The 27822-nt window shown below is 39.8% G+C and overlaps 1 protein-coding gene across 4 annotated transcripts; it reads right to left on the bottom strand.

Moving 5' to 3' along the window:
- Positions 1-1537: 1537 nt before the first annotated feature.
- On the bottom strand, positions 1538-27572 carry tmtc3 (transmembrane O-mannosyltransferase targeting cadherins 3). Of its 4 annotated transcripts, XM_084364349.1 has the most exons (15): positions 27272-27388; positions 26252-26465; positions 25533-25751; positions 21817-21916; positions 20314-20429; positions 19914-20086; positions 15080-15332; positions 11470-11618; positions 11074-11194; positions 10740-10851; positions 8057-8160; positions 7640-7809; positions 6422-6648; positions 3682-4464; positions 1538-3145 (listed from the first exon to the last, which is right to left on the bottom strand). In XM_084364349.1, the coding sequence occupies exons 2-15, from the start codon at positions 26438-26440 to the stop codon at positions 3141-3143; spliced, it is 2721 nt and encodes a 906-aa protein (XP_084220475.1). In that variant the 5' UTR covers positions 26441-26465; positions 27272-27388; the 3' UTR covers positions 1538-3140. The 4 variants fall into 4 exon arrangements, with proteins under 4 accessions (XP_084220475.1, XP_084220474.1, XP_084220473.1 ...); XM_084364348.1 differs by lacking the exon at positions 27272-27388 and adding an exon at positions 27485-27572 and having other exon boundaries at positions 1538-4464; XM_084364347.1 differs by having other exon boundaries at positions 1538-4464; positions 27350-27418.
- Positions 27573-27822: the final 250 nt, after the last annotated feature.

Genomic DNA, 27822 nt, shown 5'->3' with positions numbered 1-27822 from the left:
CTTAGTGCCTCCATCTTTCCTCATTGTCCCAACAAAGGAGATTTTCCCGTCACGGCAACTACCTAATACTAAACCAACCAGTGGCAATAGATGATGGACAGGATGGGGTGTGACTTTATTCACTGACTCATGTTTACACAACATACATCTCCAAACTGTTTTCTGATGAAAGATACCTATTAATTTGTGTGACTGATCGTGATATATTAGATACTTAAAGGATCAGTTCCTCGAGTTTCAAGCAACCATGCTGATAGTTTGGGTTTTAACTTTCCAGGTTTTGATATACCTGAGATTTCTGCATCCATCCAAACACAACGTAGGTGAATGACATTTAGTTTTTGGTGCTCATAGCATTACAGAAAAATAACAGGTGTGTCTTTCCGTAAACAATGTATTATGGTCATTAATCCACTCCCTCACTGTTGACAGCTGTCACACCCGAACAGAAAGAACAGACCGTACTTAAAAAAAAAAAAAAAAAAAAAGTCTAGGGACTCACAATGTGGACTTTTTTTTTGTTCTTTTCCTAACTCAAACCAAGTGATTTGTGTGCCTTAAACTATCCAGATCATAAGAGCAGCACAACATATAACATAGATAATAAGACCTAAAGAAACTAAAGTTGCAAAGTAATGTTAATTTTCAACATATCAGTGGTTTGCAGAAATGTGCATTGCCGACATTTATTCTGGCGCTTGCAATAAGATGACAAATAATTCCCATTTATAATTCCCAATCCCCAGAGTAAGAAAGGCCATGATGTAGCGAGCAAAGATGAAGAGTGTTTCGCTCCTCTCAGTGCTCTTGCAGAACATGCTTTGCAAATTGCAAAACTTCTTCTCTGTGTTTATTAGCAGATCATTAACCTACGGCAAAAAGGTGCTCACCACAAACTACTGTATTGGAGGTTGTAAATGCTGTGCTCGATAACTCCTATTAAAACAATTTGGCGTCAAGTATTATAAACATCAGTTGCAATTTTACAATGAATAATTGCTCAATAAATAGTTTAGAAAGTGTGTAATTGTTGCCAGAAAATGTAATTAACAGTAGATTTATTATGGTTATTATTACGAAGTGTTACCGATGTTTTTTTTCCCACTTTGAAACCTAACCCCCCCTATCCTCAAGCAAAACTCCAGCTTTTTTTTTTATGTAAATAGCCCTTAGTAAACATTGATACAAACAAAACCCTTTAATCTTTTGTACATTTCCTCATAGCCACTGCAGAAATGCGACAATAAAGAACTATGTCATGGGAAAGATCGTTGATTTAGATGCAGTATATTTGTAAATGACATTACATCGAAAATGTAATTGGTCAGAGAGACTAATGACAGCGTACTTTTGGAACATTGGATTTCGATTTGGAACTCAATTTGGGATTTCAAATTGGATTGGCTCCGGGCTCGACATCCTGTGAGGGACGGCACGATCTCCCTTTGGTATGAAATGCACTTCAGTACGTGATGCACGTCCCTCACCACATGCACTCCTGCAGCGGACCAGCAGGAAATCAGTAGAACAAACGTGATGAGGTTTCATTTCACTTTATTTAATAACCTAGACCCCCCACCACCAAGGGCTATTGCATTAAAAAAAAAAATCTTAAATCGTACAAAAATCAGTCACTCAGCAGATGAGGAGAGACAGAAAATACTGCAAACCTGAAGCCTCCTCATTCCAAGCTGTACCTACTTTCCAGAGCAGACAGTTGATTGAACATTTCATACATGTTTATCACCGACATGGGCTCTGTTGTTAAGTGAAAAACATCTATGACGTGTTTTACAAGTGACAGTATACACACATAGAAAATTAATAGAGACAAAATAATGCACCATGAAGTTAAAGCATACTGTCAGTGGTAAACAAAAACATCTACAGCATTTGCAGTGCATATAAAAATAAATAACACTGGATACAGGTACACTGTAAATATATGTACATATAAAGTCAGGGATAGACAAGGTCAATGCATAGCAAGGCTCCTTAGTACCACCACAGTGCTCCTAGCTTACAGTAATCAGTCTTCTCCCATTATCAAGAATTGCACTGAGCAGAAAGTCATCGTACTGAAACAAATTATTGCACCGTGAGGTGAAAAAACAGGAACATCATGGAGCTGTGAAGACATTAACATCAGCTTGCGTGAAAGAATATTTCTAATTTGCTTTGTAATGAGTGTGAGGAATTGAATACTGCTGATCTGCCTCACCGCTACAATCACAGTCAGCTCATGTTAGGTTCATGGCAATCGGAGCTCCTGTTGAAGCTACGCTGTTAACCATTTGTGCAGAAACAAAAGTGGGTTTCGATGACCAGTTATTGGCCTGTTATTCCTTGAAGTGTTCTTAATCAGAGCAGAAAATTGTTTAAATCATCAGACCTCTTGGGAAGCAGCCAATCAGGGGCTGGGTTTTCTATAGTGGTGTTGTAATAGAAGTGAAGGGCCTGAGGGAGAGATTGGAGAGATTTGTAGATCCTTTTTCAGGGTTAATCTGTGTACTCGCCCACAGCAGGTAAATATCGGCAGGTGCAGAGAGACGCAGAGTATGTTGGATTGGGTGGTCACAGCTGTGATGAAAGTGAACACAAAGGACTACTCCAAAAACATTACAATTATAACAACGTAATCACTGTGGGACAAGTTTTTTCGTAATATGTTCATTTTTCAAAGCACATTGGCAGAAAACTGAAGGCTGAGCGTGTGTCACTGTTGACCATCACATAAAATTAGTGCTGCTTGGGTCAAAGTCATGTGTATGCAGGAGAAATATTCAACTCCAATGTAGATGCAGTGTCTGAAGAATGGGATACAGGCGAGGAGATGCATGGGGTAATGTGACAAAGGGAGTGCGGAAATAGTCTTCAGATGGGATCACAATGAAATTTTGAGGTGAAGGCAGCTGTGAGCACGGGGGCCGATGATGCAGTGGCAGGAAGTGCTGGGTGAGATCAATACAGATTAGAAGACGCTGCTGCAACGGAACATAAGCCTGGTGTTGATTTAGACTGGAGTGTTATTCTTCTCTCTGGATGGTTTGAGTTATTTTGAGGCGCAAACTCTGCAGATATCATCCTGCCTTGAGGAAATCTGGGGAACGTGTCATTTCCTTTAATTGTCCATGATACAATCATTCTGTTTTTAAAAACAATAACACACAGGGAGTGAGTCACATCTTAGTGAAAGAAAAAAAAATCCAGTGATAAACAATGACTACACATGGAGGAACAAAACATTATTTATAACTAGCGCAGATCTACGATATGTGAAATCACATTCAGATGAAGCACACGCATTGGCATCTACATCTGCAATATATGCTTTAAATAGATTATCCCAAATTGGCTTTGTGCTTTTTGTTACACGAGTTTCATGTGCAGATCAACATTTCCCTTTTTTACATGATTAGTGTTAAAACGGCAGGACCATGCAGAGCGGCCTGCAAATATGTGAATAAATCAAACCGATAAAATGACAATTGATTAAGAATACACATTTTTAAGGGGGGAAATGCTGTCTTATTTTGGAGCATTAAAGAGCTCTATAAAAGTAGTCCAGCTATAAATTACAACAATGTCAATCACCACTTAATATGCGCTCAATCTCCTCTAGTCTCTTCAAGGCAGCTGCCCTTTTTTCCTCTATATCTTTAATCTCTTTAGTGGACTTACCCTTAGTCCGCTTGTCAGACTGGCTGCTGGCCAAAGACTCTGATTGGTCCACGCCCACACCTCCGAGGCTTTCTGCAGAGGATTTCCGCACATTCTTCTCATCCCCAGCCCCCTTTCCAACAGCATCAGCACCCCTCCCTTCCTCTTCACCCTCAGCAACCTCCTCCACCCCCTCCTTCACTCTCTTCGGCTTTTCCTCCTTAGCCGACATGGTGGCTCCCTCTGCTGAAGTAAGCGGTTGCCCTGCTGCGCTCATGGCAGCCATTTTACCTCGCACAATATTCAAGTGACGACGCACATACTCCTCGTTTGGCGCTAGGGCCAGTGTTTCCTCCAGGCAGCGCTCGGCCCGCGGCAGGTCACGCTCCTCGAAGTAGACCACGCACAAGTTGTGCTTGCCTTGCACATTGGTGGGGTCCATGTGCAAAATGCGCTCAAAGCAGGTTTTAGCACCACGCGTGTCCTTCTTGTGGTTCATGAGGATGTCGCCCTTCAGGATTAGGCCCTTGATGTGCTCTGGGTGGTGGCGCAGCAGCTCGTCCAGCACAGGTAGTGCATCTATCTCGCGTTTGGACTGAGAGTAAAGCAATGCAAGATTAAATAGGGCGCTGCGGAAGCCGGCCTGTAAACCAATGGCTTTACGCATCCACCGCTCAGCTGCCGCATTTTCATTGGCATCCATGGCCAGCATTCCGAGGTTGAAGTAGCCATTGGCATCATCAGGCTCCTCCTCCACGTAGGTCAGGAAACGACGGTTAGCCTCAGGCCAGAACTTTGGCTCACCTGCAATAGAAAGTAGAAACATAGTATGAGGTCGGGCTGAACCCAATGTCGTTCATGACATTCAAAGCTTCAAGTTTTTGAATGAAGCTTGTATTTTTTTTATGACAACATCACCCATAAAGAAAACCTCGAACAAAATTCTAAATTTATCTCATCTCATCTCATCTCTCATCTCATCTTGAACACACGGATCGAGGTAGAACATTTTGTCAGATAAAAACATGTTGTGAAATTTGGACTTTTGGCTGCTTTGGAGTGTTTGGAAAACATGCTTGGATCATACAAGTCAGAAACAATCCTACGCAGCCACCGCTGGGATGTAATTCTGAAATTGGTTTAATATTAGTATTAGCAGCAGATCCATATTTATGAAGCTGGAACTAGAAAATGTTTGACATTTTTGCTTGAAAAATGACTGAAATGATTAACGGTTTATGAAAATAATGGGAAATTACTTTTTTTTTGATAGACTTGTCAATGGATAAATCTAGTCGAGCTTTAAGCGACACAGAAAATAACATGTTTCATTCACATGGAGGACAAAAACAGCTACATCTCTTAGTGTCTCCTTCAGCTCTGGCACTGCAAGTCATAAACTGAGAGTGAAGGTTTCAGTGAGAGTCTATCAAGCTCTTCTGCTGAACCTGATTCTCTTATCAGCTGAGAAAACTAAAGAACACCTTCTCTGTAACTGCTAGAGGCAATTGGTATGATTGAGAAAAGTGAACACAGACAGTAGCATGAGTAGGAATGTAAGGAATGAGAAGAAAAATGTACAGCATTTGCTGCCGACTTTTACACCTGCGTGCACCTAAATGCAAATAGAGCTTTCAGACTATATTCAAAGCATTTCTCAGAGGGCGTGCACTGAACTTCAGGTTTGCACTTTACTCTACTGGAGAATGTGGTGAAAAAAAAAACAACTATCATGTGAAGTTTTACACGTGTTGTTTATCCACATTAAAAATCTCTTATTTCACATACAGCGTTGTGTTTGATGTCCATGCAAAGTCAGCACATGATGGTGAGGGTTTGTGTCCTCGTAGTGGAAAACCAGGTCAGTTCAGGACTCAAAGGAAATGAAACGGTGTGTTTATACAACTGCAATTGAAGAGAATAACTTGATAAATGTGATGCAAAACCTGCAGAATGAAAAGAAGCAGACTGTCTGAGTTTGCCAAACATGGAACATGTTGTGCAATATTGAGAAAGTGTTTTTTAAAGTCTTTATATGAATCATTTTAAGAGTAGATGTCATGTCATGTTGTAAATGGTGGAAGATGTGAACTTTTGATTGATCGAGAAGCAATGAAAAGCTTTAACACACGTGCCAACATGTCAACGGTTGACCGGTCATACAGTCACGCTCAGTTCAGGGTCCCGGAAAAGGAAAACACAATGTTGACAAGAAATATTGCTACCTCAATGACTCACCTTTTTCTCATTAATGTGGTTTGGACCACCCTACATTACACAAGTTAAATAAACGTGTCATCCGTGATGTTTATAGCCTCAGCAAAGTGCTTTTCATACATATTTTGCACTTGCATTAACCTGCAGCAGGAATGTGGAAGTACTAAAGAGTGCAAGACCAATGGTGGCGAGATATACAAAAGCAAAGAAACATGGGTGGAAGAGCTAACATAAACCTACAGTCAAACCTGCTGTGAATCTAACTGCTTATTATATGCTTTTATTGTCACAAAGTCAATGAAGCGTGCTCAGACAGAAACTTGGCTGGTCACGTAGGGTTCACTGGAACATCAGGGCAAATTTTAAGAACAAGGTTACACCCTAAAAGGTAATATCAGGTTATTTCCTTTGTTCTTACCAGCAGGCGTCAAAAAGGCCTTACATAAATGCCAGAGTAGTGCATTCTGTTAGCAAAACAATGTTTTACTCCAGTTGGATTTAAACTATTGACTTCCTCATAGCAGAACTGGCAGGCCTCACTCACCAGACTCCTGCATGAGAAGGGCTGAGTTGAAGAGTGCCAGCTTGTGGCGTGGGCTGAGCTCCAGGGCGTGGTTGAAGTTTTTCAGGGCTTCTGACGGGTCCTTCATCTCAATGTTGACGATGGCCAGGTTGTACCACAGGTCAGCGTTGGTGCGGTCAAGGTCCAGGGCACGGAGGTAGGCGTCCCGGGCCTCTGTGAGCTTGTTCATCTTCAGCAGTAGCTCCCCTCTGAGTGAAAAAAAGCACACAAATGTAAATCAAAAGTCAAAGTGTGTTCATTATCTTTTACTTGATGGAGAATTTACAGTGAATTCAACTGATTTCAATTTTAAGAATCTGTGCTTTTTCAAGGGTTTTTGACCTGGACCACTTTCCCTCCAAGTTTGAAAGCTGTAACTTAAAAGGGACAGTTCACCCCAAAACCCCCAAAATATCATTTTATCTATTGTCTACCACCATGGGGAGCAGAGCTTTCAGCCGCTCTGCTCCCCGGCTCTGGAACTCTCTGCCACCCGAAATAAGGAACATCAGTACACTTTCACATTTCAAGTCCCGACTCAAAACACACCTGTTTAAGATTGCCTTTTCCCTCTAACTGAGCTTCCTGTCCATTTTAACTGTTTGTACTCGTGTACTTTTGTGGCTTCTTTTTATTTTATTTTATTATTTTAAATTTATTTTTTAACTTATTTTATTCTATTGTGTACTGTGCATTGTCTTTTATTTACTGTAAGGTGACCTTGAGTGACAGAAAGGCGCCTATGAAATAAAATGTATTATTATTATTATTGTCCATCTATATTGTTTTGGTATGAGTTGCTAAATTGCGGCCTTAAAGAGACCTTGTTGTGTAGGAACTATTTTATTTCCTGATCACCGTGCAGTAGGATTGATATGAATGGAAGTAAATGAAATGTCATGTTTCAAAACTACCAGTGATTTATGCATAAGACATAAAATGGACATTACCTAACAATTACTCAACGTCAGATAATCAATAAACTGCCAATGTCAACTTTCAGTACAGTAGGTAATTTGAGTCTGATAGCAAGGCATATTTAAAAAAATGGCAGAAAATGGCCATTACAGAGAAAAAATGTTGAAAAGTAAATAAAAAAAAATAGTTGTTTTGCTCTGTACTGTATGTGTGGAAATAATGAAGGTTGATTAATCTTGCTCAAAGATTGAAATCTGACCGGTACAAAGTTTAAAATCATGCCTGCTGATGTAGGCTTGTTTGAAGTCTGGTCTCATGCTGATTGCTTGTCTGTAGAGCTGATCGGCCTCCTCCAATCTTGATTCGTTGGCCCGGATCAAATTGGCCAGGTTTATGTAAACATTCAGATGGTTAGGGGCCACGCGTGTCGCATACTTCTTACCGGGAATAACCTGTGGAGTTGTTAACAGAGAAGTCATTTATCTCACTGCTTTGGCAACAGAAATACAGTGAATTCAACATGTCTGATATCAACACAAAGTGACTGTATGCCTCCTGAATAACCCTGCCCTCATTCTGGATGCTATCTTGGTGGTGGTGCTGGTTCAACTAACTAAGACAGACGAGGAAACATTGTGCAAAACAAACAAACAAAGAAAGTAAAATACGTTGTGACCCATATATGATGTGATGAGATACCTGTGGCATGAGTGATTTGGCAACAAGGTAGGCATCCTCTGCCTCTTTGGACTTGTTCAAGTTCTTGTAGGTTCTTCCAACATTCATGTGGGCACCAATGTCATCTGCAGAAACATTATATCGAGTATGAGAAAGGAAACTGAAAAAATCAACTACTATACAGAATGAAACATGCATTAGCCTCTTGGTTGTTTTTAAAGGTCCAGTGTGTAGGATATAGCGGCATCTTGTGGTGAGGTTGCAGATTGCAACCAACTGAACACCGCTCGCCTCCCCATCTGCTATGGTGGCGGTTAAAGAATCGTCTGCTCTAGAGTCAGTGTTTGCTTTGTCCGTTTTGCGCTACTGTAGAAACACAGCAGTGCAACATGGTGGACTTTGAGGTATAAAAGGCTCATTCTAAGGTAACACAAACATGATTCTTTGTTTCAGGTGACTATAGACCAACGAAATTATACTTAAGACTACTGGACCTTTAAGTTCTTCTTCTTTTTTTTTTTAAATGTAGTTATTTTTTACCTCACCTGACCTTGTTTATTTCCAATGTACTTTAACACGTTTCTGCCATTATGCTTTGTTTTAAACACCTCAGCTAAACTAATAACCCTAATGGAGTATTTAGGGTAAAAAAGCATCTTTGTTATGAGGAGACTAGAAGAAAAATAAACCCTTCTCGGAACCAGTAAGAAGAGTGCAGCTGAAGGGGGGTCGGTCAGGACAAACCAATGCCTCATGATTAGCATAGCAGGAAATCCTCATCTTGTTAATGTGTTTACATCGTTAATCTTTGGGAAACACTCTTGGGTGGTGAACCGGCAAAAGTGCTGATGTCTCGGCTGATGGCAGGCTTCCTGAAAACTAAGCTGTGAAGCAAAACAGACGTGCTGGGAGAGGCTTAACTTGCTCCAACTGTATATTTTATGTATGAAGTTTGGTATAGATTTGTCAGTTGTATGCAGTGGTTCTTAAGAGTATAATGAATGGATTCATTGAATAGTAGGTGGCTGTTAACCATGTGTGGAGAGAAGTGAAATGACAATCCAAAACAACTGTATAAGCACAAAGTCCTGGGGAACAAGGACGAGGTTAGGTGTCACTGTACAAGTTTTTACATTTATTTCGAACAGTCATCGCTTTATTTACCGTTAAGATCTCTGCACAGTAGAGTCACACAGTTTTACTCTTATTGCAAAGCGTAGCATCTTACATGTTAAGTTGCACCCCTTTTTGCACTTCCTGTATTCAATTTGTCTTCGTTCTTTTTCCTTGTTAGCTTATTGTATTAACTCAGTCTTGTTTAAAAATGTTATGTTTCATTTCCTCTATATTTGTGATGGTTTCTTACACATTTCCGTTTATTTTCTTTCAGTTCCATTGAGGACTATAGGAAAACTAGCATCTGCAATAGCTGTGAAAGCCATTAGTAAGCCTGTGAACAATAAACAATAGCCTTTGTTAGCCTAATTCAAAAGTGTAGACACTTTGTACATTAAGAATCAGAAGGGATCAGCACCTTAATTAACAGAGGGAAACGGCACTGGCAAACACATGCAGACCCTGACCGAAAAAACAAAAAAAAACAAAAAAAAAAACTGTAAAGAACTTCAAAGGGTGCTTGCATACGCATGCATTCATACATTTTATTTCCTCCGTTTTCCCGTGATAACGAGTTAATTTCATTTGTTTTCTCGAGATCTCGAGTTATTAACTCGAAATAACAACTGCCGTTTTCCCGAGATAACGGGATAATTTTCTTGAGATCTTGAGATAACGAAACTTTGTGTTCCCGAGATAATGATATAAATAATTCGAGATCTCAAGATCATGACTGTGATATGATAGGCCTGCGATTATGGAGACGCCCGGGACCTCGTAGCTGGTCAGCTATGTAGTTAACGAGGACATCAGGCTCACTTAGATTGCGCCGCCAATATAGCTGAAGCCTTGCTAATCGTCTTTTTAGATTACGCACACTAATGTGTATATTATCTCTAATAGCAAGGCATAATGCTATTTCAGCCTGTGTCAGGCCTTGATTGAAAAGATATGTGACGCGGTGATTGATATGCTCCTGCTCCTCTGACATTGCTACACTGAATGATGTTTCCTGCAATGATTTAATATACTACACTATCATTTTGTTTTCTCAAGATCTCGAATTAATTATATCGTTATCTCCAGAAAACGGCAGTTGTTATTTTGAGATAATAACTCGAGATCTCGAGAAAACAAATGAAATTAACTCGTTATCACAGGAAAACGGAGGAAATACAATGTATGAATGCATGGCCCTTTATGGCTTCCGTACTTGCATAAGAACATGACAACACTTTACTGTAATGCAGCCTTTAAAACCAACAAAAGACAACACTTATGCCGTATCACCATATTACGATATCCAAAATCTAAGACGATATATAGTCTCATATCACGACAACAATATGATGTCAAAATATTGCCTAGCCCTGTTGTTTTGAATGGTGTTTCTGTTTGATCTTACAAATAACTTGTAACACAGTTTCTCAAAATACATGGTAAAAAATGGTAAATTTAACATTATGATCACTCCGAATCCCACTGCAAACAGAACATGAATATGAGAGATCTCACAGTATCTTGTCGGAAAAATTATTTAGCAAACCTGGCAGTGGTCTTCCTCATATTTGTGATTGACATTTCTTACCTGGCTGGACGCGAGTGGCCTGGAGAAAATACTGCAGTGCCTTTGCATAATTGTTTTGGTTCTCAAGGGCATGGCCAACATTATTCCACAACTTGGCATTGTTCTTGTTGACCTGAAGAACCAGACAGTTTGAGAAACATGATAATAAGCTTGTTTTGTATTGTGAAGATCATTATCATTATTAAGAAAAGATGAGTCATCTGTTTGACCGTGTATTGAGGCCTTTAATGACAAGTTGGTTAGAGATTTGTTTTACCATTGGAAAACAGCCAGGATATACTGAAGTGGGCCAAGAAACTCTGGCAACGCTTCCTTAATCGTCTTTCCAGCTTACCTTCAGGGCAGAGGTGAATAGAGTATATTCCGACTCCCAGTCCCAATTCCTGTTGAAGGTTTTAACTGCATGTGTAGTTAAAAGCACCCCAATTATCAACCACGAAATCTTCTTTAGGTGTCTACAAAAGAAAAAGTTTCAAATTATACTGATTTGGTTATAAAACAAACACAATAATTACTGACATTTGATAATTCAAAGAGTCTGATCATTTTGTGAAAAGTACAAGAATGCACTGTGTTCTTTCATTCAAGAAGTTCCTGGAAAATAGGACAGGATTATAAACATTGTGTGTTCTATTATTCCTGCCTCCCTGAGGCACAGGTTTCTAAAAATTTGTCAGGTCACAGTTGTATTATATTCAGAGCAGTAATTTAATTTTGGACAAACACTCACCCTTTATGTGAGAGAATCTTGAAACCATGCGCAACAAGAACACAGAAGCCCATACTGGGAACATAAAGTACCCTCTCTGCAACAACGAAACCCACAGGGAAGAAGAGGTTGGACGCAGGAATAAAAGGCAGGACGATTAAAGACAGGGCCTAAAGGACAAAGACAAAAAAAAGACTTAAGTCCATATGAACTGTCTTGATTTAATGTGCTTGACTACATTGTAAAGTTCAGATATAATGCTTAACATGTGCTACAGACAATGATTATGCTAGGGCTGAAACAATTGATATATTAACTTGTTAGTTGCTAGATAGAAAATAATTTGGCTCCTTTTTTCAAAATCTAATAAACAATTGCAGTCCATTTTCTGACAAAAGCAGAAAATTAAACTTTTGTTTATCTTGATGTGACATAATATTTGTGTTTTTTTTTTTTACTGTTGGCCAGACAAAGCAAGCAATGTCTAAGTTCACCGTAAAAAAAAAAAAAAAAGATTTGAGTACAGAAACTAATTACTTATGTTCAAATTACAGTAGGTATCTTATTCCTTGTATTACTAATATACAGCTCTGGGAAAAATTAAGACACCGCTGCAAAATTATCAGTTTCTCTGATGTTGGTGTGTGTTTGAGTAAAATGAAGTTTTGTTTTATTCTATCAACCACTGACAACATTTCTCCCAAATTCCAAATAAAAATATTGTCATTTAGAGCATTTGTTTGCAGAGAATGACAAATGGTCAGAGTTCAGAAATCAATATTTGGTGGAATAACCCTGATTGTCAATCACAGCTTTCATGCGTCTTGGCATGCTCTCAGTCAGTCGTTCACATTGCTGTTGGTTGACTTTATGCCACTCCTGGTGCAAAAATTCAAGCAGCTTAGCTTTGTTTGATGGCTTGTGACAATCCATCTTCCTATTGATCACATTCCAGAGCTTTTCAATGGAGTTCAGGTCTGGAGATTGGGCTGGCCATGACAAGGTCTTGATCTGGTGGTCCTTCATCCACACCTTGATTGACTTAGTTGTGTGGCATGGTGCATTGTCCTGCTGGAAAAACCAATCCTCAGAGTTGGGGAACATTGTCCGAGCAGAAGGAAGTTTTCTTCCAGGACAACCTTGTATGTGGCTTGGTTCATGCGTCCTTCGCAAACATGACTCTGTCCGATTCCAGCCTTGCTGAAGCACCCCCAGATCATCACCAATCCTCCACCAAATTTCACAGTGGGTGCGAGACACTGTGGCTTGTAGGCCTCTCCAGGTCTCCGTCTAACCATTAGACGACCAAGTGTTGGGCAAAGCTGAAAATTGGACTCATCAGAGAAGATGACCTTACTCCAGTCCTCTATGGTCCAGTCCGTATGGTCTTTTGCAAACATCTGCCTGGCTCTTCTTTGCTTCTCATTGATGAAGGGCTTTTTTCTAGCTTTACACGACTTGAGCCCTGCCTTGGTAATTTTGACAAAGTTTTCATGTTTTAAAAAGCTTACAACTGTCTGTGTAGAGTAGAGCTGAAATGATAAGTTGATTTATCAACTAGTAGATTGACATGAGTTAATCAGCAAGATCTATTTTGAAAATACATTTTCCATTTCACAATTTTATGGCAAAATGTCAAAAATGTACAGCTTCTGGCTTTTGGGGCAGCATGGTGGTGCAGTGGTTAGTACTGTTGCCTCACAGCAAGAAGGTCCTGGGTTTGGATCATGCTGGGGCAGCGCCCCGAGGGCCTGTGAACAGTGTGCATTTTTCCCTGTGCTTGTGTGGGTTTCCCCCACCATCAAAACATGCACATTAGGTTAATTCTCCAGTGCTCCCTCGGGATGGGTTAAATGTAGAGTTTCACCATGTTGTACATGATATGTGACATAAATACCGATTCTTCTTCCTCTTTTTCTTTGTCAAATGTGACTATGTGTTGGTTTTCTTAGTTCTCTATGACAATACAGTTTGACATTTTGACATTCAGTAGACTAAATAATTAAATGGTTAGCCAAGAAAATAAATCAGCAAATTAATTGCTAACCCAGCCAATATAGGACGGAAGGTACTTCAGAGCCTCCTCAGTGGACAACTGCTCTCTGAAACTATTTAATGTGTCTCACGTTCCATGTGAGACAGCTGGTAGCTTTGCAATGAAGCTAAGTATGTTGATGTGATATGATATTGTTATGAAACATATTCCAAAATGCTCTTAGCAAACCAGAGTAAACACTGCAAAGGTCATAATTCAGTTTATTTTGTGTTGATTTGTGGTCCCCTTTTCTAAACTGAAGCTGAGAGCAATGCTTTGAGGGAAGTTTACTGACCTTGAAGTAAGAGAGCCATGGGTTTGTTGCACAACAGATCCTAATTTGTTTCTGTGTGCCACAATGAACAATCACCACTCATTCATTCCTTCGAAGCTTAAGAAAGAGCTTATGTTTTATCTCTTCTCATTTGTGCTGATTTAATGTTAGCTGGTAGGAATGTTCTGCAATCCTGATTTTGTCTCAGTGAATCAACAATGTAATGCAGCATACGTCACAAGACTTTTGCTATCGATAAAAAACAAGAAGTAGACAACAAAGGTAAGAACCTGAGCAACTGTACTTACCATACAGTACTAAAATCTCTTGTCCTGCAAATGATGGACCATTTTAGCATTAGCTATGATGCTCTGTATTGACATGTATGATTTCAGTGAATCATTTCCAGCCAGAAACATGCTGTCTTCACTTAGAGGCAGTACAAAGACTGATGGAGAGCTCTTTCACATGGTGCAAAGACGATCACCTGATGCTCAATATCAGCAAAACAAACTTGTGGTGGACTACAATTCAAATATGTGTGTGACTGTCTTAAAGCTACAAATTCTTAAAAGTGGATGCTTCACACACATCATCTAACCTTTGACTTTTTAGATATTTACTGTCATGACTTTAACATTTTAGTAAGTTATGGCATAAAAACCTCTTTTGTGAGCTCATGGTGACAGTGATGTTTGATCTTCCACCAACAGGTTCATCCTTCAGTCTTAGCTTGACACTTTTGCCAGATTTAAAGAAATTTCCTCAAGGTGTTTCTGAGATATCGCATGTATGCGAAAGTGAAAGACAGACCTCCCAAAATATCATGCCTCTGGCTACTGCTGTATCCCAGATGCCAAATCCCTAATTTGACTCACAAGGAGCGAAAATATGCATGATGTGTTTTGCAAAAGAGAAACACCATAACATCTGTTTTAATGAGCTTTTGTTTATAGGTATCCAAGATATACAAATCTCACTTTTTGCAAGCACTATGTTTTCTAATTGCTCTGCAAAGAAGTGGTTTTGTGTAGCAATGCTGCTGTTGCACCTTGTGTTAGATATAAAGATGGTGGTATGTTGTACTTGACTTGTACTGAATCAACAAAATACATTTTGTTGGCTGTGTGTCTTCCCATCCTGTGACACCACTTGATACCTCCCTTTGACATTGTGTCCCAGTGACTCAGTGTCACATCTACTGTACAGCATACTAAACAATGCTGCAGTCTGACCTCTGAACTGCGTTGACCATATGCAAATTGTGACAATACATATTGCATCATAGTGCATTTGAATAATCTGACCAAACTTCCTCTCACCATGATGACAGTCTTGGCCGAGCTGTGTCTGTAGAGCAGGCTGTGGTAAGCTAGCAGGCCCAAAAAAATGTAGAACACCAGGGTGGCCAGGTTACGGAGGTCTATGAGTGACTCCACCAGAGGAATGGTGCCCATAGTCCAGTCGCAGCAGAGCTCAGAAGGATTCAGCAGAAGCCACGCATTCACAGGAAGAAGGTAGTTGAAAGTTAGCTGTCTCGTGGGAGTGGGGCTGACTGCTGCCGGGTTATCAAATCTACCATAGAGAACACAAAGAAGAAAAGTTAATCTTACCAATAAGGCACGGCATGGATAAAGCAGGAGAGGGTATAACATTTGCGTAATATGGACTGGTGTGACATTTGTAAGGAAAAAAAGCTAAGTCTAACCTATGTCAGTATTTACATACATATTTTGCTGAAATATTCCCTTATTTGGTCCCCTTCATACTAGGGTTGGGCCGATGGACGAAAAGAAGTATGTTGCTGCTCACTGCACTATCATTACGTCTCCATTTCCTGTTAATTATTTTCTTATTAAACCAGCTCAGTTAGGCGAACCCAAGACACTCGTTTAAATTTGTGGCAGCAGTGTTTCTATACCCGAGGGGCGCTGTTTCTCTCAGTCATGCCGTTTTTATACACAGTTTCCTTAGCTTACCCTCCTTGGCTTGTCGGCCAAGAATTTTTTTAAGCATACAAGGCTGAACAAAGCGGGTTAGGGTTAGTTACGGACATGTGGTGCAGAGGTGAGGCCACTTTTAGACCTGGCACAGCAAGATTCATGTCAAAGCAAAGGTGGGAAACAGCGAAGGCTACAGTGGTGAGCCAATATGCCACTGCTGCCTTACGACAACACTGAGGGGACACGCTGCCTCAAATTTATAAACAATGATGTCATCGTCCATCACGATGTTTCACTGTAGACATCGTCATCTGCCAATTCGGCAGACATCGCCCAACCCGTCCCCGTACTTCACTAAATTTGATTGAACCTGAGTAATTTTCAATAAAATTAGATTTTACAAGCACAAAGGTCACAATATATTAAATACAATACAGCAAATTGTATCTTATATATTCATTGATAATAGGGACTTCTTAAAACCTTAAAGAGACGTCATAAAATACATTCTAAGCTTTGCATTTATGGACATTTACTTTTACTGTAACAGATTGATGCATCTTACTGTTAACATTTTATTAGATTTATTAGGATAGTCTTAAGCTTGATTTATGCTTCTGCGTCGCGGCGACGGCGTAGCTACGTCGTCGACGCAGACCCCTACGCAGACCCTGCGCCGTAGCCTGACGTGCGCCTCCAAAAAATCCTGACTACGCGTCACGTCGACGCGTCGAGACGCGAACGGCAAGGACTGGGATTGGTCCGCTCAGACCGTCATTCCTTCAGTTGCTTTTCCGGTCAACAGTATAACAACACCGCCAGTTACTTCTGCTGCTTGCATGCTTGTCTCCTATTGCTTGTGAACTCCATGCTTTGTGAGATCCCAGCAGGACAGGAGGAGTATTGGTGTTGTGCAGCATGTAGCTTGTAGCCCCACACTGTGACCAGAATGCTACACAGCATATCCGCTCTGACCGCAACTGCAGTGCAAGAGAGCAAGAACCCCCCGAAACCAATCCCCCCACCCCCACCCCCCCTCGCGGCTTGGTGGTGAATTGAACGCGTTCCCTCGACGCAGAACTTCGAATGCTCAATGACGGCGTAGGGTCGACGACGTAGCTCCGCCGTCGCCGCGACGCAGAAGCATAAACTAGGCTTTACAATCTTTGTCATTATGGTGAGCCTCCGGAGCTCTCAATACCAACCATAATTCCAACATCACTGGTTGGGAGATGAAATCACATTGTTTTTTACAGACTGGCTGTCAGCTATGAATTGAAAAGTTGCTATCAAAAAGTGAGATAAGTTGAGTGAAAAGATTCATCTTGATAAAGGAAAGTTCAGAGAATGTCAGAAATGAAAGGAGGCGTGTGTCATATGTTACATTGCAATCTGGCCGATCAATTTTTGTGACTTAGTGAAATTTGCATGAACGTGAACTAAAGGAAATGTCAGGGGTCAGAAGATTTATCCTCTGGCAATCTCAATGTCATCCATGGCAAATTTCAATGAGGACTTTGCCCTAATTTTTTGCGACCTTTTGTTGTAGACCAAACTGCTGGCCATGGAGAAAGTCTAACCACATGGTGGTGCTACATTAAAGGTTAAAAGGTCTTCGATGTCGTTAAGGGGCCATTAACATGGGAAAATAAATATCCATTCTGAAAATGTGTGGCTTTCTGGCCGGTAGCTGTTGAAATTTTCTCTGTACTTGTGTCGGATGAACCAGTCTTTGAACCAGTTACTAGGAGGGCTAAAACAAATTTGAAAATAAAAGCAACTGTAAAAATGTAAATGTATACAGAAATATAAGACCCATCTGAGGAAGGCTCTGACAACGAACATCTGATCTTACCAAAAAAAAAGACAACGCTCTAAACAATGAATATGTTTTGTCTATACAGCTGCCAGCGACAGCCCTAGATCCTTAACATATGATGTCTCTCTTTGGTGCTACAGGTAAACCCTTCCTCTCTGTATTTGCATTTAAACTGTTCAGGTCCAGCAGGTAGTCCAAACTTGTTTAATTTTACAAAGAAGTAGTCCTCTACTGATCACAACTGGTGATAATCTAAATGTGCAATATTGTTTTGGCTTGAACACAGAAATTCTCTCAGACAATCCGGAGACATCCTTGGGATTACACCAGAGGATTAGCACATCTAGACTAATTGTGTGGAATCTTATCTTCAAGATCAAATGCCATTAGGTGGAGTCTGTGTGGAATCCTGTACAGACTATTTCAAAATAGTCTAGAGTCAACACTTAATCTAATAGAGTTATTAACATTTGGCCATTGGCATAGTGTTCTCAATGGGTCACGTAGTAACCCAAATACTGTATTTCTCCTGAATTATTACCATTACAAGCTCATATCTATCATTTTATCCACTTCAGGTCATGGTTGTTGTTGCTATAAAAGACAGATTGCGCAGAAAACTGAATCTAAAACTAATGAAAAATAAAATTTTCTTCAATTCAGTTTTACAGGATTCATTGTCCACGGTTACATGCACACAATTTTTTTTTTAACAAAAGTGTAATAAATACAATCGATGACTAAACAAAGTTCCTTACTTATTCACTGACATAAAGTCGGTTTAACCATTCTCTTAAGTAAAATGCAGGTCTTCACTTGCATAAATTAAAATTAAATGAAGAATTAAAAGATGAGAATGTCCTTCAAATTTACACACCTTCATGCAAAAGGACTTTAGCACAAGAACATTTTTTAATTTGAAACCTTTGTCTAAAGGTTGTCAATGTTTTTTCTTTCGAGTGACCTTCTTTATCAGTATTATTTGACAATTATTCAATGAATCACAAGCATCATTATTAGAGAACCATGTTATGAAGACACAATTAGTTTATGGTCGTGATTATTATTCATATAATTGAGTAATTCAATGCTAAAAATTAGGTCAATACCTAATGCATGCACTTTTGAACTTATGATTGGCGGGGCAAGTAAAAATTCCACGTTGAGCTAGTAAATCTAGCAACTCTGAGCAGCAGCTGATGATGGAAGTAGATAAAGAGTGAGTGATCTTGCCTCCTTGTCATTATGTGGAGAGTTGCACACGCACAGTATCACTCAGGAACACACAAAAAATGCTGGCGTAAAGACGTTTAAGAGCTGCAGCGCAAGTGAACATTTCAGTTATCCTGGAGGCAGGAGGCTAGTGGGATGTTGTTGGTTGAAACTCCAGCTATGGAGCTATGCAAGGCAGATGAGATTAAACATGAAAATTAACTTTGGTATTTGTTTTTATTCGATAACTGCTTACAACAATACAATAATACTATACCAGTAACCAATTTGTATAGAAGCAAGTATAAATTGACTTTGGGAAAGTAGATTTCTGACCCACTCGCCCCTGACCCAGCAAGTGAAAGAAAATATTAACGTTTTGAAGGCGCACATACAGCACAGATCTTGAGATGCACAAGAGCTCCAGAAGATGATTGCACTGCTGAGTACAGCATGTATGCATCGTGACCTACATGAGATCCTATGACCTCTACAAGCTCCGTTCACTCATATTAAATCCTAAAATTCCCCTGCTATGAAATATCATATAACAGCATACATATCACAAAAACATATTTCCCTTGAGGGAGACTCAGCATGTGTTATCTGGGAAAAAAAAAAAGATGAAGAAAGATGAAAAGCATGCCAGCTTTTCTCGTACACTGTCCTGTAAGAGGATTACAGGGAGTATTTTTTTTGTTGTTTTGGGTTTGAACATCTAACAGCTGGTTACTTTCAACATTTGAGATCATGGAATTAAAGTCACACTGAAAATCAACTACAATGCAAATGTATACATGTAAAACTCATTTTCAGGCAGCGCTCTATGCACTACAAAATAGATATAGGTCTGTTAGTCACATCCATTAACTGCAGGAAGTCAAAAGTCATGGGAAAATTTTCTACTTTAATCAAATAAATAAAGACATTATGTAAACTATTACATAATCTGAAATAAATAAAGAACCAGAGTAGTATAATGTGTTTATATAATCCTGCAATCCATTTACATCTAAATCATGACTTTGACTGTATTCCACAGTCTGTTAGTATCTACAAATGTCTTTTCCTTTTCCTTTGTGCAGATGAGATACAGCAGCTGTGATACAGCAGCTGTAGAGCTAGATTTCTTACCAACTTTAATCACCATTTAAATGTAGGTGATGGGATCATGCTGCCTACCTGGTGAAGACAGGAAGCTGGGACTGGATGACTTGGACCCTGATGATGACGAGCAGCAGGGTGCTGATGACAAGGACAATGAGCTTCAGCAGGGTTTGTAGGACAGCGTAGGGGAAACCATCTTTACCCTGCAGGACGTGGCGTAGCGTTTCCAAAAGCATGGGCAACGTAAACTGAGAGCAGCAACAGAGATGAAAGGTCAACTCAATATTTTAATGTAAAGTGTTTCTGCACAATTTTAGCTTTTCACTTTTTTGTTCCATTTTGATGTAAACAAATATTTTTGTTTAGACTGCCTTTAAGCTTATGCGTAACATGAGAATTTAGCAAAAAGCCAGCCCTGCTTTGATGTTGCTGACGTTACCAATATGAACAAAGAGTGACCACATGTCCACCTTACCCCTTGTGCAACAAACACTTCATGGACACAGCAGATGCCCACAACAGTGATTCCCTGCTCCTTACACAGTGTTGCTGCAGCCACTAGAATGACTGTCAGAGCGATGGGAGCCCAAACTGAAAAAAGAGGAAAGCATACTCTTAAATAACAACAACAAAACATCCCTTTACAGTGGTTCACCGTTATGAGTGGGCAAATTCTAGGTAGACAGATTATTTTGATAAATGATATGCCAATCCCTGGTACAATGCAGCCTTCTGTTACTTGAATAGATACAACCCAGTTATCCTATGCAGTATTTGAAAATCCATTATTTAATGCAACATTCAGACATTCCTAATCAACATGGAGAACTGGAAAATATCACACAAGCAAACATCAAACATTTGCACTTAGGTGGCCATCAATCAATAATAAAATACCACTTCAAAATGAACAAAAAACCCTGCAGGGAAGTCCGGAATTCACTCTTGTGTTTGCTCTTGTTACCAGGGTGGATGCTGTTAATCATAGGACATTACACAGAAAAGGAAATTATATTGATGTATTTTCCATTAGCCAGGAACACTATTTGCCAGCCGTGCATCATGTGCATTACATGAAATATCATAACTCCTGTAAACACCATCATGGAACCTGTCCCTTATTTCCACTGCTATTTATTCTTTGTTTGCCAGTGAAAGGCAACATCTTGTTCATAAACTTTATGACCTCATAAGAACTTAAAGGATCCTGATCAAAAACTGAAGGTGAAGGTTGGGCTTTAATTAAAACTTATGTCATGGTTTCTGTTCGTTTTGTTACTTTCGAATGTCAACAAAGGACTCAGGCAGAGCTAGAGCAACTCCATGCGAATCTAAAGGTTTGAAGGCCTTTATCATACTGTGTATGGTTACTGCATGTTGCACATAAAAAACAAAATTGTAAGGCACTGATGTTGTAGCACAGAAATTTTCCTCAGGGTACAAATACAATTACAACTTCTGATTACATAACAGATTCCAGGACATGGAGAACCACAAACAAATTACCAACTGCATATGAAACACAGGACATAAAGGTGTGTCGGCATTACATTTTCAACAATGAACACTGTCAATGTTAATATAATTGCAGTCGTCAAGAAACAGGTGTGTTATTAAATGACAGAATATCCAACCTTAATTGACCTATCTAGGAAACAAAACTGTGAACCTGAAATTCTGAACCCTGATAGTTTTCCTCTGAGTCATTTGTTTGATCCTCTCCCAGCCCCTCCCTCCTGTTGCCACAGACACTAAACTGTGGACTATTACTGCTTATCAATGAATAAGGAGGACTGCAACATTGCCAAAGACCTGAGGGTTACTTGTGTCCTATAGTCAGTCACAAGTGGGCATTTTGAGTTTTGTTTCCCATCTCTGTCTTGAATATTTCCAATAATAGGGTCTTAACAGAAAAAAGCTGACATGACATGAACACAGTAAATCTTGCTGCAAGACTGGTGAGGTACATTGGACTTACCAATGGAGTGATCTGCACTGGTTGATTTTGTGTAAGCCAGGAAAGCAGCCAGGAGGAAGATTGAGGAGAGAAGTTCAGCTCTGCCAACCACACCTGTGACCTGATGACAAAAAATGACAGCAGTCAGTACAGCGGTCCCTTCATACTGATTTATACTTATCACTTGTTCATTTTACATCTAATTGAGGTGCAGACAACTGTGAGTTCATTTCAACATTAGTGTATTTTCATTTATATAGATTAAAAATACTACTTTCTTAATGAGACGTTACTTTCAAAATGCCATGCTGTTTTGCCATGGGCGCTCAGGTGTCCAGGTGTCAGAGCTTCCCTCCAGCACATGACCCTTCCTCCCCAGGGGTCAAAGACCACCACAAATACATCCTCAACCTGTGGGAAACTGTCATTGACAAAAGCCTAGAAGCACGTTGCACAACTCCCGATACACTTCAAGTTAAGAAAATAATCAAGAGTAATGCTTTGTTCTAATCCCTTTTATGACATTACAGATCTACTTGACTTACGCAGTAGCCAAATTCCACACGTTAAAGCCTTTGAATCCAGCTATAAAAACAGGTCTATTCAGGTAAATCTTCTCAGGAGATGGTAAGCAGATATACGTCTCTGTAAAACAGCCTCTTTGACAGCAACGCCTGTCATTTGTGTAAATGATGACTGCCCTCGTGTGGAAGAAATAACATCTCACTTATATCCAAAGACCTGAGTTCTTAGAAACCGACATACCCTAAAACCACACATAAGGGTTCTGCAAATCACTTTACAAAAGAGCCTGTTGAGTCTCATATGTATTCCCTCACTAAGCATTATAAGACGGTTACAACTTCAGAGAAATGTTCAAACAAGCATTCAGACAAGGCTTACGCGTTGTCCCCTGAATAACCTACTAAGTGGTTATTGGTGGCAGAAGAAATAACTCACTGGTTGCTTATTTAAGGAACTACAAGACTGTATATCACTGTGTCCTTTGAATGGTGCGGTCTGTTGCTCTCAAAAAACCTAACTGCACAGATTCACAACACCTACCTACACTTACCTTATCAGGCAGCCACAATCCTGTAGCTCACCTGATAAGGTGGCTGAATTTCTTATGCAGTTGTAGTTTGTTGCTGTTTGACGTTCTGTTAAGAACTGCATTATCTGAACATGTCTAGACATACTTTGAGCTATCACTTGTCACAGTGACCTTTATATTTAATTGGTCACATAGCATTTTAAAAATCAGGGGAAGGATACGTTTTTTAAGCAACAAGGAAATCTAAGGACTTTGCAGTACAACTGCTTACAGACAGTCTTAAAATGTTCTCATCATTCCATCAAAGCTTATTCAACAGAATGTTAGATAAGATGACTACAGCTAAATTTGGCTGAATTACTTAGACTACAAATCCAATTTTCATGTCACTTTGTGTCTGACTCTACAGCATTAGGGTGCCTCTTTCCAGTAAGTGCTTTCCTCTTATTCCATTTTAGAGGTTTAACATACCCTTGTCAACGACACAAAATAATTTGTATTTAAAGATACTTGGATACACCAAAAAAAAACCCCTGAAGACTCCATTCAAAAGGACAGATAACCAAAAATCACACTGAGAAAGACATGGGGACACACAGGGACTCTTTGTACCCCCTTATCATAAAGGGACCTTCAGTGCTTGGAGCATAACTCAAAAACAAATGATCCGTTCAGAGAGAGATTCCAGACGGCGATAACATGAAGGGCATTCGCTGGACTAACTCTAAGGGCTCATTTGTGAGGCAAATTGTTTCCATTCAAGAAGTCTGAGAGACTCTGCATAGATTAGAGAACACCACGAGGAAGATTGGCGCAGCGGTGCATGCTGTGTAACAGTAGCACTCCATCCCAAGAAGCAGAATGTTTTCTTTGTTTTTCTACTCTGGTCAGGGCCTGTCTGGTCATTAGTTCAGCTATGTTGAATAGGATGAATTACAGGTCCTAATTGGGGAAGAGCCTTTTCAGACAGGCCCTATAGAAGACAACAAGATCAAGTTCAAATGATAAACAATAAGCAAAAGGTTTCTGGTTTCCCATCAAGTTCAGTTTCAAGATCAACTGTGCGGTACCGATAACATTCATGATAAACAGCTGTGACCGCTTACTTTCAAATGTCAAAAGAGAAGCTTAAAGTTTTGAAAAGTGACTAGTTTTAAAATATTCAGTGTCAGAAGAGGAGGACTGATCATCATTGCTCTATAAACAGAAGTTCTTTCAATGACATTAACTGGAGTTGCCTTAATCTTATTATAAGTGAGTTAATAACACGATCAGTCCACAAGGAGGGCAGGGGATCTCTTGGATAAGGTATTGCCACACCCTAAGCAGGCCATAAGGGGCAGGCTCTAACAATACTGGACTGGGAATGTAAAAGATTACTCAATCGATTAATCACCATTAAGAATGTATCTGGTTAAAATGTCTTCATGACAATCAGAGAAGGGCACTCATACATCATAATGGATCTTGTTACTAATTGCAAATCCCTTATTGTCAAATATATCAAAATGGTATGACATGTAGCCTACTCTGATTTTGCATTGAACATATACTGTATCACGTCAGTGCTTAAAAGGGGGGCAGCCGACTATTAAAGAAACTGCTTTAAATTCATATCACTAACATGGACAGTTATTGTTTCATTACCTCCTGTTCACCATCTCATTATTCTAAAAAAACATATAAAAACAATTTGATTTTGAGGTGGCTTCTACAGCTGTAATAGTGGGTAGGAAATCTTTACTATTGATCCTGTGGAAAAACCAGACACAAACAGATAGATAAGGACATAAATACTGTCACCCGTTCAGAAGCGACGAAACTGAGGCAATGTCTGATTAAAATGCCGCACCCCACAGAGAGAACTGGCGGGCATGTTGGAGCAATGCCGAGGCTGTGATGTTACAGCAGCACGGCAGACAAGTTATTTCCTAATTCCTCACTCCTGTTCAGTAAAGACAAAACACGTACATATATACATGGCTTACAAACTACGGGCTCCTTTACACCTTATTGGACCTCAAAACAATAACCCTGTTAAGAAGCACCACTGAGTTCTGATGTGATGTTTTGGCTCTTTCATTTTGTGCAATGTATGAACGAACACTAGTGCAACAGCAGACTGTTTTATGAAGTCGCACATGGATTGTCTTGGCACGTTGCCTTGTTTGAAACAAACCGAGAGTGTTTTGTTTAGCAAACAGGATATCTAAATTCAAACAGGAAAATGCTGCACTGGTAATAGCTTGTGTGCTGCTGACACTGCTTACAGTGTACTGTTAACTTCACTGCTTTAGCATTTCGCCAACATTCCCACATGTGTGGTGGAGTATCATTCGGGGAAGGAGCCTCACTTTTGCTTGAGGGTAAATGCTGGGTATTTTCTTCCTAGAACTGAAAGGGTTGAATAAGGATCTTATGAAATGGACACTTCTGATTTGAACTACTTAAAAAAAACAGGATGTCTCCAGTGGTGACCTTGTTTATGTAACTTAAAAGTTCAACTAATAAAGATCACCAATTAATTTCTGCCCAGGGACTGAACCTAAAATGGACCCCTTACTGATTGTGTCAACAGGAAATACATCACCTTAAAGAGGAATAGTACGATTTCTGAATTAAGTTATGTTCTGTTATAACACACATTACATAAATTGCCTTTACCAAGGAAATGTACACTTACAGCTTCAGTGTGGATGGGGTGCACAGCAAACAGCAATGCTGCCACCAGGCTGGAAGTCTTGTCCAGGAACAACCGGCACACTCGCAGGAAAAGCACACATACTACGGCGTGTAAAACAACATTGAGCAGATGGTAGGAAGCTGCGCTCAGCTCACTGAAGAGGTAGTTCAATCGGAAGGTGAGTACAGTCAAGGGTCGGTAAGATTTATGGCTCCGCTCCTGTTGTTGGGATACACATGGCATATGTGCTATTAGATGCAGGTCGGTTACTTGACTGAGAGAAATTAAAGGCTGACAAATGTTTAGTGAGGCTTAAGAGTGATTCCTTAAAGTTTCACTGGACCTATATAAATTTCATTAATCTAAAAAAAAAAAAAAAAAAACTGCTAATGAACCACCCCTGAAGGTAAATACAACCTTGATTAAAAAAAAAAGTTGAGAGGCTTTGTAAACCAAAAAGAAAACCATTTTGGCATGTACACAATTAAAAACTGCACAAAGCAATATATCACTATTATATCATTATCGTAACAGGAGACTATTTAATGTCTTAGTTCCTGGATATAATTTTATCTTAATATGGGACAAGTGTTGTCTTTTCCTGGTTTGCAAAGGCTGCATAACAATAAAGCAATGTAATAATAGAATTTTGCTTTGTGTAAACTAAAACTAAAACTGTATGTACAAAGCACAGAGGTGTGTCATGGATCATTACTTACCTCAGCCATGGGTGTTCCCCAGAAGTCATTGAGGAATAGGTTGCGGACAGGTGTTGAGGGCCGGAGGTCCTTGTTGTCAAGGATTGCTGAGACATCATCAAACACAAAGCCGCAGGACAGACTGTTCCAGTAACATCCCACCACCAGTCCAGTCAAAAGTAAAATTTCCTTCCATGACACGACAGCCATGGCTGATCAAAGCCGTCATTGATCACTGTACAGGAAAGCAAAGAGGTTTGAGATGCATCAAAATTAGCTGACACCGAGACATGTAAAACAGGTACCTTGTCAAGAAGATCAATTTCCTGATTGATCTAGTATTTCCAACACAACCATTCATTCACACTAATAATACAGCTCTCCAAATTACTTGGTATGGTACCTCATATAATAAGTAAGTTAGAATTAATTTGATAAACTCGTCCTGAAGCTTCCTTGTCACAATTCTTACCCACTGTTATCCGACTTAAAATCTGCTTTGGAAATATCATCTGTCCCTTATACCACAATTATAAACAGCCCCCCTGCTTTATTAAATTGGACGTGAATTATTCTAATTTCAAATTTGTAAATAAAACCTGGCAGCTAAATTACCCTACGAGTAACGTTAGCTAACAGTGTGGGTGGGAACATTAGCTCGGATACTGAAAAATCAAACAGTCCAGCAACCAGTAGCGTTACTTTGACAGCTGACTGTAAAAAGCAAAAGCAATGGAGGGTGGACCTTAACGGAAAATAAAAAGCAATGGTTGTCAACATCACCCTCTTTAAATAGCTATGGAATAGCAGGCGTGTGTTAAGTGAAAACAATCTACATTGCTATCGCTCGATCGCTGCTGTATTAAAAGTACAAAAGCCAGATTGCGTGCTCTGTCAAATTCAGACTGGCTGCTGCAACATAACGTTAGCTAACGCTAAAGCTAATTTAGCAGCTAATGCTAACTAGGTTTGTACTAGTCTTTAAACCAGATAAGGTAGACGCAGATGTATTTTTAGGGTTTTCTGAAATGCCCTACCTACCGTGTCTATAATAGGGCAGACGGCGACTGCAGAGGTGATATCAGAAACGAGAAATGGTTACTCATACGGAATACTCACTTCAGCAAGCGGCATTCCACTTGGGGAAGAAGCTAGCTTCAACACAACGTCACTATCACTTCCGGTGCAGAGGTGACCGCGCAAGTTAAACATTACAGATAGCTAAGCTAGACTCGATGTTTTTGACAAACTCACGTGTATGCGGTCAATACCAAGTGCGCTTTATTGGTGTTTTGCGATAATGTGATACCGTCACGTCTCTACAGTTTGGTAGAGTTCCCTGCAGGGTTCCACTCGCCGCTTTTTACTAGTCTTATTTTCTTGTGGACTAATGTTAGCTTAATTGGCTAACTGACACTGCTGTTGGTACTGGTAACCTAGCAGCCAAAGCATCACATCATGGAAAATCAGGATGGCTGTTTACTGTTATTTTAACTTACCTGTAGCCTATATTTTTCCATCAGGTATTTTCAAATGACCATATTAAGTGATGTTAAATAATAGGAGACACTTGCTTTGAACGTTTAACTTAT

The sequence above is a fragment of the Pagrus pagrus genome (assembly GCF_965226575.1).
Source record: "Pagrus pagrus genome assembly, chromosome: 10".
Classification (NCBI taxonomy): domain Eukaryota; kingdom Metazoa; phylum Chordata; class Actinopteri; order Spariformes; family Sparidae; genus Pagrus; species Pagrus pagrus.
The sequence above is the reverse complement of the archived record's forward strand: the minus strand, read 5'-3'. Positions and strand labels throughout refer to the sequence as shown.